At 36.1% G+C, this 13,446-nt stretch overlaps 1 protein-coding gene across 11 annotated transcripts in view; it reads left to right on the top strand.

The window, feature by feature from the left end:
- ANGPT1 (angiopoietin 1) overlaps window positions 1-13,446 on the top strand; it is a 356,306-nt gene that overhangs the window by 262,458 nt on the left and 80,402 nt on the right. For all 11 annotated transcript variants that reach the window (XM_072774221.1, XM_072774222.1, XM_072774223.1 and 8 more), the window contains one exon: window positions 7,962-8,083. In XM_072774221.1, the coding sequence (XP_072630322.1) occupies window positions 7,962-8,083 (122 nt within the window). The remainder of the gene's footprint in view (window positions 1-7,961; window positions 8,084-13,446) is intronic.

The following is a 13,446-nucleotide window of genomic DNA, read 5'->3' as shown; positions in this document are numbered from 1 at the left end:
GAGAAGCAACTTATCCTGGGTGAAACAGCTAGTAGTAAATATTAGAGCAAAGATTTGACCACAGGAAGTCTGACTCAGAGTCTACATGTTTTCTTTATTGGCTCTCTCTCTATTCTACCCTTCTCAGTATTCACTTCTCTCTTATAGACACTAAATGGGTCCAAGCAGAGGGTAAGATGGGAATCAGATAAAACCAAAGTAATGTGAACCTAGTAGCAGCAACTGAATGTTTTCTGTAAGTGATAAAGACATTGCTGCTATTACTGTTGCGCTGATGCCACCAACTATTACCATTTTACCATGTGCCTACAAATCATGTCATGTGATTCTGGAATCTGATGTTGTCCTTGCCACTTGCTGGTGCTATAAGTATAGGGCAGTTCCTTAGACATTTAGGCTAAGTTTCCTCTAATTTATAATTATTTATATAGGAACCATAGGTTTAGGAATAGAAGTTAACCAAATTTTAAAAGGTATATTTTGGGTATCTCTTTGATGAAAGAAAGAGATTTTAATAGATACAGTACAAAATACAATAATAAGTAAAACAGTCCTTATCTTTAGTGAGCTTACTTGAATTAATGTAGCAAAACTTGTCTAACCCATTTCTTTCTTAATTTTCCATAAAAGAAAATTAGCTGTGGAGCCTGTTTGTATAGCCATAAAAATGCACCTTTCCCATCTCCTACTGTGGGGGTTTCATTGACCAGAGGCCCCAGCTGCTGTGTTCTGAAATCCATCTCTGTGCTGGTACAAAAGGTACAATTCCCAGTGGCTACTACTACCCAGTGACACATTGTGGCAGTTGATACTTAGCCTGCTCCTGGGAACTCTTGGACTCCCTTGACACATGGCTTTGGCTAAGGCCTTCCTTTAGCCTTGCTGAACTTTCTCACAACTGCCCTGGAGGCTATGGCTTTCACTCAGTCTCTTCTCCTTCCCTTTCTTCTTTACTGTGATTAGACCTGCATGTTAATCAGAAGGTGCTCCTGGATGATTCCATCTTCTTCCAAATTTTGCCTTACAGGCATTTCCCCTAACAAATTTCTTGCATTTCTTATCTAATCTCACTTTATCATCTGCTTATCAGAGGTCAGGAACTATCACACCTGTTGTTTGGACTTCAATGTACATTTGCAAATTTAAGCCAGTTCAGGAACAGTTTAATCAATGAGCATCAATCTCCAGACAGAAATAGATTTAAAAGGGCAGCTCTCAAAGTTGAGCCACTAGATCTCTTTAACTTGAAAAGAGAATAGCTGAATAAATATTTAACCTTGGCCTAGTTAAAATGGCAGTAAAATAAATTTACTAATGGGTCATCTAAGGAAAATACTGTGGTAATTAACTTTTTCACAAGGTCTGGAAAAAGCGTTTGATGACCCATTTGAAGAGGTCTCAGTGAACTATGACCCACAGGTCAAATTTGAATTGCAATCTCTTTTTGTAAATAAAATCTTTATTGAACACAGCTACACTCATTCATTTATATGTTGTATATTGCTGCTTTCCCAACAAACAGGCAGAGAGTTGAGTACTAGAAACCATAGGGCCCACCAATCTATTTACTATCTGACCCTTTATAGAAAAAGCTAGCCAACCCTTGTATTAGGGTACAACTTCAAGAGAGCAAGGATTTTGTCTGTCTTGTTCACTGCTCTATCCTTAGGACTTAAAATAGCACTTGGTATACCATAGGCTCTTAATAAATGCATGTCAAAATGGTTATATGAACTAATATTAGTCCCTTAATTTCTGTAGACTTCAACCCAATGCTCCCAAGACCAAAGGTAATAGCCTAAAGGTTGTATATTGATTGCTATATATATATACCCATAAATAACTGATGGGTCAGAATTAGACTTTGAACAGAAATGCTCTGTTGCAGTTATTTTGATTGACTAAGAACATCACATGACAGAATTTTCTCTGTACTCTAAGGAGCAAGAGAAATTTGGCCACTTTTCTGCTTTGTAGTGTTAGTTTAGTGTTGGAGTGGGGAGAGAAGTCGGGGGCCATTAGCTGCAACAAGCAGAAAATATCATGGTGATATGAAAGAAACTATTTTGATAGCAGTTGTTATTGATTGAGGGGCGGTCCCTTTCTTAGCCAGAGAGAAGCTGCTTGTGTACAGCTACATGGGCCAATAGGAAAGAAGTCAGACTCCAGAGACAAACTACCTGGGTTCCAATCTGACTCCTCTGTGGATTAGCTCTGTAATATAAGTGGTATCCCTTCTAAAATCTATAACTCAATGAAATTTTGATTGTGTTGCAAATTTAATATATAGTATATAATACAAATAAAATATAAAATACTACATGTAATAATGTGGTATTAATTCTAGAACATTATTATAACTAAGATTAACAATAATTCTCTCAGATTACCTAACTTTCACATTCAAATTTACTCAGTTGTTATACCAAAAATTTTATAGGCATTATAGCTTTTAAGATGTAATAGTCCCTTTTAATCTTGAGCAATCTTCCAATATTTTTTTCCTGAGGTTTTTAAGAAACCAGACCAATTGTTCTTGTAAACCGACCCATATTCCCGAACTTTTCTGAGAATTTCTATATGATGCATTTTAATTTACTCATTCATTCCCCATGGTTTTTCTTTAAACTGAAAGGTAAGGCTAAAGGGTCAATTAAATTGAATTGAACACCGTAGTAGGAGTACTTTATAGAATTACTTGTTATTTCCTGTTACATCTCATCAGGAAGCACAATTGCCAGCTTATCATACTCTGAGTGATGTTATTTTTTTTTAAATTTTTATTTATTTTTGACAGAGAATGTGTGCATGAATGGGGGGAAGAGCAGAAAGAGAAGGACGGACTCCAAATTGAATGTAGAGCCAAAGGGTGAGGGGGACAATCCCATGACCCAGGGATCATGACCTGAACTGAAATCAAGAATCAGACACTTAACTAACTGAGCCACCCAGCTGATGCTTTCAGTGATGCTGTTTTAACTGGATTAGCATAGAAGCCTCCACATCTCTCCATCTTAGTTGTCCATTCTCCTCTTGGAAATTAACAGGTCACCCGTAAAGTGGTACTTTGTTACACTGCCTATCACTGACCACATAAATCATTTCATTAGTTTTTTATTTTTTTCTTTAAAATTTATTTATTTATTCATGATAGAGAGAGAGAGAGGCAGAAACACAGGAGGAGGGAGAAGCAGGCTCCATGCCGGAAGCTCGACGCGGGACTCGATCCCAAGGCTCCAGGACCGCGCCCTGGGCCAAAGGCAGGCCCCAAACCGCTGAGCCACCCAGGGATCCCTCATTAGTTTTTTAAAATGGCGATCTTCTAATTCCTTGAACATTTAGTTGCCTTTATTTTTTTGTAAAAATCTAATTGCCAAGGCATCATACTTTGTGTTATATTTTTTGTTTAAAACATAATTAAAAGGAAGTACAAACCACAAACAAGACTGATTTCAAAGTTAATATATATGCTGGCGAAAGAAAATTTCTTTCAAGGGAGATTTTCCTTTTAAGGAAGATCATAGCCACTCTTAAAAATATTAAAGAGAAGCTAAATTCTCTAATTTACTTGGTTTGAGAAACTAGCCATTTTTATTTTTAAATTTTAGTTTATTTTTTTAAAGATTTATTTATTTGAGAGAGAGAAAGAAAGATCAAGCAGACGGGGAGAGGAGGAGGGAGAGAAAGTCTTAAGCAGACTCTGCCCTGAGCACAGAACCAGATGTGGTACTCGAAGTCACAACGCTGAGACCACAACCTAAGTTAAAACCAAGAGTCAGAAGCTGAACCAGCTGTGCCACCCGGATGCCCCAATTTTAGTTTATTTTTTAATGAAGTGCTAACGTTTTAGAGTCCATAAGTCGTCAGTTTCAAGCCTTGTCTTTCTTACTCTGTGGTATATTCTGAAAAATTTAAGGTTTAAAATTGTTTCTTAGGAGCTTTTTTCAAATATTTGCTCGCCTTGCCTTGCCTTGCCTCGCCTCACCTCTCCTCTCTTCTCCTCTTCCTCCCTCCCTCCTTCTCTTTAATTCTTTCTTTCTTTCTTTCTTTCTTTCTTTCTTTCTTTCTTTCTTTCTTTCTTTCTCTTTCTTTCTTTCTCTTTCTTTTTCTTCTTTCTTTTCTCTTTCTTTCTTTCCTTCCTTCCTTCCTTTTTTATTGGCAGAGATGTGCTTTGGAATGTGTTTAGGTTAACGAATAAAATGCCTTTTGTCATTTTAATGGAACACTTAGGTTATTGCTGAGCAACAAGTTTCATAGACATGTGGCAAAAAAGTGGTCAATTCATCATAGTTTCCTGTGCAGTTCTCTCAGTTGCTCATTTTTTAACTTCAGGCCTCTTTTAATACATCAGTGTAGAGAGAATTGAAATAAAGTAGCTATTTGGTCAAGGTGGTGGGTAAAGAAGAGAAGGGATTGTCATTTATGCTCAAAAGTGGCCGAAGATGACCTGACACCTAGACTGGACTAAGTGAGATTTGGGATTTGTCTCTCTCCTCCTACATTCAGATGCTGCTTTAGATTTAGGTTTTAGATTGTTATCATTGAAGTCCCACTTAACATTCATGTGGCTTGCACCTTCTCTCTGACATTGACCCAACTTGAAAAATAACTCATTGTCCATTGTCTAGCCTATCATCCAACAAATAGCTCTGACTGTGCCAGTGTGCTAGACCCCTTGCTGGGCACTGGCAATTTGGAGGGCTCCAGGTGGAATAGTCAGTTCTTCCTGTGTGTAACTGACATCCTCATGGGGTAGAGAAGCATCAAAGGAGTGAACAGACAGGATAATTTCCAATAGTGATGATTTTTTAAAGACAATAAAACAGGATGACTTGATGGAGGATGATGGGGAGTTATATTACAGACAATGGCCAGGAAGGGCCTCTCTAAGCAAGAATTGAATAAGAAATCAGCCATGCATCTGGGAAGGGATGGGCAACTGCCAATGCAAAGGCCATGAGGAAGAAATGAATCTGACATGTTGAGGTGGAAAAACATGGCCAATGTGATTTAAACAAGGAGGGGAGTGGCAGGATGAGATCTGAGAAGTAAGCAGGGTTCTAATCATGTAGGACCTTGTGGGCCTTGCTAAGAACTTCGGAATTTATTCTGATTGCAAAGAGAAGCCATTTGCAAATTTAATATTGGTGACGACATAATGTAATTTATGTTTTTATTAAAGATTTATTTATTTGAGAGAAAGAGAGAGCATGAGCAGGGAGAGGGGCAGAAGGAAAGAATCTCAAGCAGACTCTCCACTGAGTAGGGAGCCAGAGGCGGGGATCTATCTCAGGACTCTGAGATCATGACCTGAGCCAAAATCAAGAGTAGGATGCTTAACTGCCTGAACCACCTAGGCACCCATGATTTATGTTTTTATTTATTTTTAAAAAGATTTTATTTATTCATGAGAGAGAGAGAGAGAGAGAGTGAGAGAGGCAGAGACACAGGCAGAGGGAGAAGCAGGCTCCATGCAGGGAGCCTGATGTGAGACTTGATCCTGTGTCTCCAGGATCAGGCCCTAGGCTGAAGGTGGCACTAAACCGCTGAGCCACCGGGGCTGCCCAATTTCTGTTTTTAAAAAAGATCACTCTGGTGTAATGTAGCAAACAGACTGGAGGTAGGACAAAGTGAAGAAAAATTAGGAGCTGTTGTGGTCTCTGGATTTAGATACAGACAGCTTCATTTTCAATTTTTGATAATTCCTTCTGTTTTAGGATTCTCTTATGTTCTTTACAGACATGGAAAAATAGCTTTTATTCTTTGTAAAATAAAAATTTTGGTCTTTGAGAGTCTCAGAAAGTGTGATGAGAGAGAATGTTGAATAAGGGAAAAATAGACTTTGTTTAACTGCAAATAATATGCCTGATTCAGTGAGACAACATACCTTTTATTCATTCAGTCAATATTGTCTTCTCTGTGCTAAGTAAGCACTGTCACTGTTCCAAGTGTCACCAAAAGATCCAGATGTCTCATCCCCTATTTAATTATTTTATAAATTGTAATTCTAGTTAATAAACAAACAACAAACTTGTAAAACTATGTTCAACAGTTCAAAGTTACCTTTGGTGTCTCCCCAATCTTTAGGTTGTCTACCATTTTGTCTTCTGTGCTGTTCCCAATTCTGTCTTCAAATCCCAGGTCCTCTTGCTCCTGTTTTTCCTCAAATGAAGTGACTCAGAATAGGAAAATATTTTTTAAAACTCTGAACCTCTCCACAAGTCTAAGTATTGATTAGTAGTAGTAATGTTTGGACTGGCTTTCAGATCTATATTTATGACAATTGTAAAAATGAATCCTAAAACCTTAGAACTTTTTAAAAGCACAAATGTCCCATCTTGCCATTCTCTCCTTCCCTCCACCTCACCCACACCCTGCCACCCCCGGGGGTTGGGACTAGGGTGAGGAGACAGGGATCAAGACATGCAAAACTTAATATAAATATGCAGAAGCAGATCCTATCTTTATTTTAAAATTATGCTACATTCAACATGGATTATTTTGCATTAATTTTGATATTCAAAATGTTGCATTAAAATACTATCTAGATTACCGAGTTTTTTGACACTTCCTTAAACTACAATTGAGGCAATTGCTTCTCTCATCTCATCCTAGCCCCTGTCCTGGTCCCTTGCAAATACATCCCTGTCCCCCACAACCTTTTATAATCCAAGTCAAGCCCTAGTCATATCGGTATGTTTTGAAAAGGTTATGTGCATCTGATATAATCCTAGGTTTAGACCTACTGCAAGAAGGAGGAAAACTCTAATGATGTCATTTTTAGGGGTGGACCTTTAGATCGATATTGAGTCTCCAGAAGGTTTTCCAGCTCCCTTTCAAAAAGAAGTTCTAAGAAAAGTGGTAAAAGTTTTCAAATGACATAGGAAGCTTTTAAAGCTAATTATACTTTTGTCCTTCCCTTTTTATCTTCCTTAAAGAAAGTGGGGTGGGAAGTGGACAAAACAGAGACAGGGAGGCACAAAAACATTGGCACAGTTTGAAGGCATCTTACAGGATTGCAGTGTGCAGTGTTTGCTTGGAGGATGGGTAGGTTTGCATTTGTGGCTCACAGACTCACGTTATATTAAAACCTGACTAGCAACATGAGTCTTCGTGATTCAAGATTAGTTGAACATTCTAGAGCACCCAGTATACTGTGGTTGAAAGGATAAGTACAATTTGTCTTCAGTGCTATCTGGATTCCTGGTTACTTCATTTCTTTAGATTAAGACCCAGGATGGTTTAACTAACCATTTTAGTTTTCTGTATAGAGCATTAAAATTAGAGTCACATGGTCTGGATTTGAAACTCAGTTCTTCCTTTGGTTCCTGTGTGGATTTTGGCATCTGTCTGAACCTCCATTTCTTCATTTATAAAGTTATGGTAACAAGTCTTCTGTTAGCATGTGCCCATGTCTGTGAAATGATATGATATTTGGAAGAGTGGCCTGACCTAACAGATATTCAGTAACTCTGTGGTCATGAATTTGTATAAACTATGTCAAGAGTTGTTGCACATTTGTAATTGGTTTTTCTAGGGTGAGAAATCGAAGTGGGAAGATTTTACTTTCCTATTAGTTATTAATTATACACAATATCTAAGATCTTGCACTGTCTCATATTATCTCAGATATAGTATGTATATTATATCAATATTGGGGATAATAGGCATATAAAGCAACCAGCAAAGTAGAATATCTTAGGGATTTAGGACATGAAAATTTAAATATAAAAATGGATTTAACAACTCAATTTTCTCATTCACTTGCAACCTCAATCTTGAATGTCATGTTTAAGACACATTGTAAAGAATTAATTAGTAGACTGTAGACCATTTAATTAATTATTCTGGAAGAAATACTATTTTAAAAGAAAACACTACTAAATAAAAAAAACAAAAATTATTTTCACTCTTTGTGATTGAAGTTTGAAATGTTTTTATCTTTTATCTTTTATCTTGAGGTACTAAATCAAACTTCTCGACTTGAAATACAACTGCTAGAGAATTCATTATCAACATACAAGCTAGAGAAGCAGCTTCTTCAACAGACAAATGAAATCCTAAAGATTCATGAGAAAAACAGGTGAGGATTGTCGTATTCCAAATATTTACATATGTACTTATTTTTATCCTTCACCTCTGTCAACTTAAAAGATTGAGGTGGTTTGCAAAAAAGGAAATATAAAGACAATTTAATGGAACACAAATAATACTATTGCTTATACTCTTGGAATATTTGCTTTTTATAGCTTTTAGACATAATTTATCTAATGTTTAGTTGTACAAATCCCATCATAGCCACAAAAATGGATTCTGTGACTAAGTTCAGTGACACAAAATATTGACAATTTTCAGCAGAATGAAATCTATAGCAATAGAGAAGAAAACAGTCTCTGAGCCTCTATAACATGAATTGTCAATCTACCTATCCTTAGGCTTATATAGAGCTACAAGATTGTTAAATTCAGAGATATTTCACTAGAGAGAAGCAAATATTATTTTTCTCAGAAAATTATTTACCTATATGGATGATTCAGGAGTTGCTCACCATCCTTTTTCCCACATTTAAAGCCACTTACTCTGGATATAAGACATTTCTTTGTTTAGTTTTATAGATGTGTTTTGTATACATCACAAGTAGTGAAATGAGACTTAGAGATCTTGAGATGACATATAGTCTATATCATTTCGAAGTCATTGCCATTCATGATGGACAATTCAGTCAAAGCACTGACCTCTGTAGGACAAATGTATTGCTTATTAACTGCCTCCTGGCCATTTGGATGACTTGAAGAAGTCCCAGTTCTTATGTACATATTGATTTAAAGACCATTGTGTTGCTATAAAGGAGTTAAATACCTTATGTCATTGGAACTAGTTTCCACCATGTTCCAAACTAGGAAGGTCCCTAAGAGGACTGCTAGTTCTCTTATTTTATAGATGAGGGGCAGAGTCAGTAGAAGTGAGTAATTTGTCCAAGGTTATAACAGCTTGCTAATGGTAAACTGGGAATGTAATCCAGGCTTCTTTCTCCCTAGTCCTGCTCTTTGCACTGTAGCACATGTTCTCTCAATACTACTATCTACAACCTAAAAGGATTCCCCAACTTTACACTAAAAGTGGCCCTTAATGACAACAATTATAATGAAGCTTTTACATGAAGAAGATAACCCTGGCTGTTGATTTAGAGTCTGAAAGGGGTCACGTATGCTCTATGACTTGTATTTCTAAATTTTACATTTATTTATCTTTGTACCGTGTCGTGGGGTAAACTGTATAACTATAAATAAACTTGACAGGACTTGACCCTGAACTGGTTGCATAATGAAATGTTTTGGAATTGAAAATCCTGCTGAAAAGTACCATTTATCCTACTGCTGTTTCACAGTAACCAGACATATACATGGAGCAGGTATATTTTACACCAACCATCCCACCAAACTTTAACATTGTTGCGAAAAGTCAACCCCTTTATAGTCATATATTTCAAGATGCTATTGTAAAAGCTTTGTCTGGGAATGAACCGTAAAACATTGTCAACTTTACCTTATCTTTAGGTTGTTTCTATAATTACATAAAATAACACACTTATTGGAGAAAAGAGAGAGCGTACACAAAATAAAATTAAAAATCATAATCCTGTCACATTGAGAAAGCTGCATGTGTTGCCGTATATTATATATAAATATATTTTTTATAGAAAGCTGTGTCATGCTGTACATACTCTTTAGCCTGCCTTCTTTGGAAATATCAATTCTCATGAATAAATATCCCTCTAATATCATTTTTTTTAATATCATTTTTAATAACTGCATGGTATTTCATTTTAAGGTGTAACTTAGGGTGGTTTCAGTCTCTCACCAAGTATGTTACCACAGATGATTTATCTCTTAAAAAGTTGTCAGCATGAATCTACATTCTTCAATTCTTCCCCTGCTGATATGTGTATTATCTCTTGGTCTGCATCTGACACTTGAGCTGTCAGGATACCATTAAAAAAAAAAACTGGGAGAACTGAAAGGTCTCACTCTTAACTACAAAAACAAATGCTGCCCTTAAGTGTCACTTGTACTCAAGCTTGCTCACACTCTCGCCCCCAACTCCACCCCGGTACAGTGTGTCTCTCTTTCTCTTTCCCACCTTCCTTCTCATATTCATTCTTTATTTTGTTTTCTTTCTTTTTCTTTCTTTCTTTCTTTCTTTCTTTCTTTCTTTCTTTCTTTCTTCTTTCTTTTTCTTTCTTTCTTTCTTCTTTTTCTTCTTTCTTCTTTTCTTTCTTTCTTGTTTCTTTCTTTCTTTCTTTCTTTCTTTCTTTCTTTCTTTCTTTCTTTCTTTCTTCCTTCCTTCCTTCCTTCCTTCCTTCCTTCCTTCCTTCCTTCCTTCCTCTCTTTCTTTCTTTCTTTCTTTCTTTCTTTCTTTCTTTCTCTTTCTTTCTTTCTTCTTTCTTTCCTCTCTGTATTTTTTTTAAATATATCCCCTCTGCCTTATTTCCAGATCATGGAAATGGGTATTTTGTTTTTCCATCATAATTCTTGATATGACACCTAGTATCATTTCCTACTATGGAATTTTCACCATGAAATTGTTTAATTGTTTGTTTAAGGGAAACTGCTTCAAAGTTGCTCTCTCTGTTCCATCTGTAAAGCTGAGTCAAGGTTCAAGCCCTCAAAAGAGCTCTCTCTGCTGCAGGTCAAGAAAAGGCGGCTTCTCCATGTGCCATGAGTACTCAGAGGAATCTCATTCCTAATCCTAGCACATACATGCCTTCTGCTGATGAATTTTTTCCTTTATTAAATTCTAATTTCTAAGGAAAAATTCAGGTCTTGTATATACAAATCACAACACTTATTGCTAGTGATAATTTTTTCAGAGTTCTAACAATTCCCTTTGCCAGAAATATAGGGTATTTCACAAGGAATTCAGAGATTTAGGATTTAACTTGAAATTTATCTCTGTGCTCACGCTGACAAGAACTTACATGCATCTTTTACTCCTACTTTGCACTCCTTTCTTTTTTGATGCTCAAGTGTAGCAGTACTTTACCTGGGGTTGCTGGGGGTATTTTTCTATCAATGTGCTGTATCTCCTGACATTGCTGTATCTCTGTAGTTACCTGTGCCTTCCTGTTAAAGGGTCAAATGTATTTAATGGACTGTTGGTGGAACATTTATTTTTAAACCAGGTAAATTCTATGAAGCACTTAAAGTGTTTTATTTTATAAAAAACCAAAAATATACTTTTGTGATATATAGCATACTTTCCCTATTCTGTTTATTATTATTGTTTATTTCCATATATGAAATGGAATTCAGGAACTCTGCCAAGCATTTTCTAGAGCCACAAAGAAATACCTCCCCATACCATTCAAGTGGATAGAAGGTCAAAGTCAAACATGACTTATATATATATATTTATATATTTTTAAAGAAGTTTATTGATTATCCCTACCTATTCCTTAAATGAGTCTTAATTTTCCAAATGTAGCAAGGAGCTCTTTCTACATTTAGGCATCTCTGAAATGTAGGAACAACATGCCTTTAGTTGGCCAGGTCTGGTTTGGATCAGCTAATACACTTTGCAAAGGGGATTATCTAAATTAAGCTTTGCTTCCTCCCCACGGAATGTCAGGAGTTGTGTCTGGATGTGTGACTTACCAGCTTTGAGTATGATGGGGCCTCAGCTGCCAAGTCGGTGAGCTGGCCCTTAGGAGGGTCCACCACTTCTTTGGCAGAACAAGGAGGAATATTTTATGGACAGGATTATACTACACAATCATGCTGAGAGGTCCTGCTGATTTACATCCTGACAAATTAAATGCATCACTTGTAGGGTTGAAAAAGGATTTTTGGCCTCATTAGATTCACTTCTTTATCCCCTAAATGGCCAAAGGCACAAAGCAAGAATAGGATTAGCAACATTTGCTCTACTGTTTGTTTTCCTAACAATCTAGTGGGGGGTGACTCCAAGAAGCTTCCAGTTTGCTTTCTTTAGGAAATGCTTTTTTTTTTTTTTTCTTTTGTTGGATGCTATCCTAATCTCAAAATGGTTTTGTTTCTTACCTCAAGGAAACAATATTTGGAAGCACAAGATCAATAATTGGCCCATGTAATTGAAATTATCAACCAGGAACCCAAAAAATGGGAAGGATTAATATTTACCTTGCACATAGGGGGTTGGATCACAAAGTGGAACATATAATTGTCAACTTTTATTAGATTCTTCAAGTATGTTTCCTGCCAGGTTAGCTCAAGACAATAGAAAAGGGAGAGGAATAGGGAAAGATATAATGCAAATCCCTTGAGCTGAATCTTTTCATCTAAGTTTGGTGAACTGATCAAGACACCTGCCCATCTCTGACTTAACCTCAACTTTCTCCAAGATGGCAGCACAGCCAGGTGAAAAAATATTCCAGAAAAAAATTTCTGCCTCACTAGGGTATACAGGAAGGAAATGGGCATCTTACATATACAAAGATAGAGCACTTGGGCTTTCCTGATACTTGTGTTGAATATGTAGAATGAAGATTAGGAAAATTTTTGGTAAGATCATTCAGAGTGAAGTGAAACTACATATATGCTGGCCACTTTGACATAGTTTCCTAAAAACTATCTGCCACTTGCCTATCTAATATCAGGTGAACATCTATGCCAGATGCTTTGTGTACATTACTGCTAATCCTCCAACTGATTCTGCAAAGTATCTATTATTATTTCTATTTTATGTATAAAGAAAATGGAGTTCACAAAGGTCAAGTTTACTTCTCCATGACCAAACAGCTAGTTTATGGCAAAATTAGGGTTCAAGTCCATAATGATTCTCTGTCTTAATTATTATAAAAATATTTTTCCAGAATGATGTAGCCTCAAGATTAATTGATGTGGCTGTCAAGTTATCCTCTTAACACAAACAAATAAAAGTTTGAAGAAAGGGGTAGGCCAGTTGTTTTTGGCCTATTCCTATATAGATCATTATTTATTCCTGCTAATACTGGAGTAGGAAATATAAACTATTTATTTTACCTTGGGAATTCACTGGACTTATTTGACAAGGCTCATCTATCTTCTAGCTGGAGTTTATGGGAAGTTATTAAGTTAATTAATTTTAACTTATTGAAATGTATGTGATTTCGAGATACAAAATTATACCTTACAAACAAATTACTGTAATGGCATTATAAAATATTGATTTTTAATACTTATGATGCCTAAAAATTGAAAAGTTAAGTCACAGTCTTTAAATTAAAGCTTGTTTCCACTTGATAAGTTCTTTACAAAATACTAAGGGGAAATCCTGCTAACTGCTAGCATTAGATCAGGCTGAATTATGTTAGTTATGTATGGTGGAATCAATAAAAAGTATTTAAATTTATATTAGTCCATTCTACATCTGGTAAATGGAATACCTACAGACTGATTGAATAGAACATTTTTTTAAATGAATTTAATG

The sequence above is a fragment of the Canis lupus genome, chromosome 14 (genome assembly GCF_048164855.1).
Source record: "Canis lupus baileyi chromosome 14, mCanLup2.hap1, whole genome shotgun sequence".
In the NCBI taxonomy this organism is placed as follows: domain Eukaryota; kingdom Metazoa; phylum Chordata; class Mammalia; order Carnivora; family Canidae; genus Canis; species Canis lupus.
The sequence above is the reverse complement of the archived record's forward strand: the minus strand, read 5'-3'. Positions and strand labels throughout refer to the sequence as shown.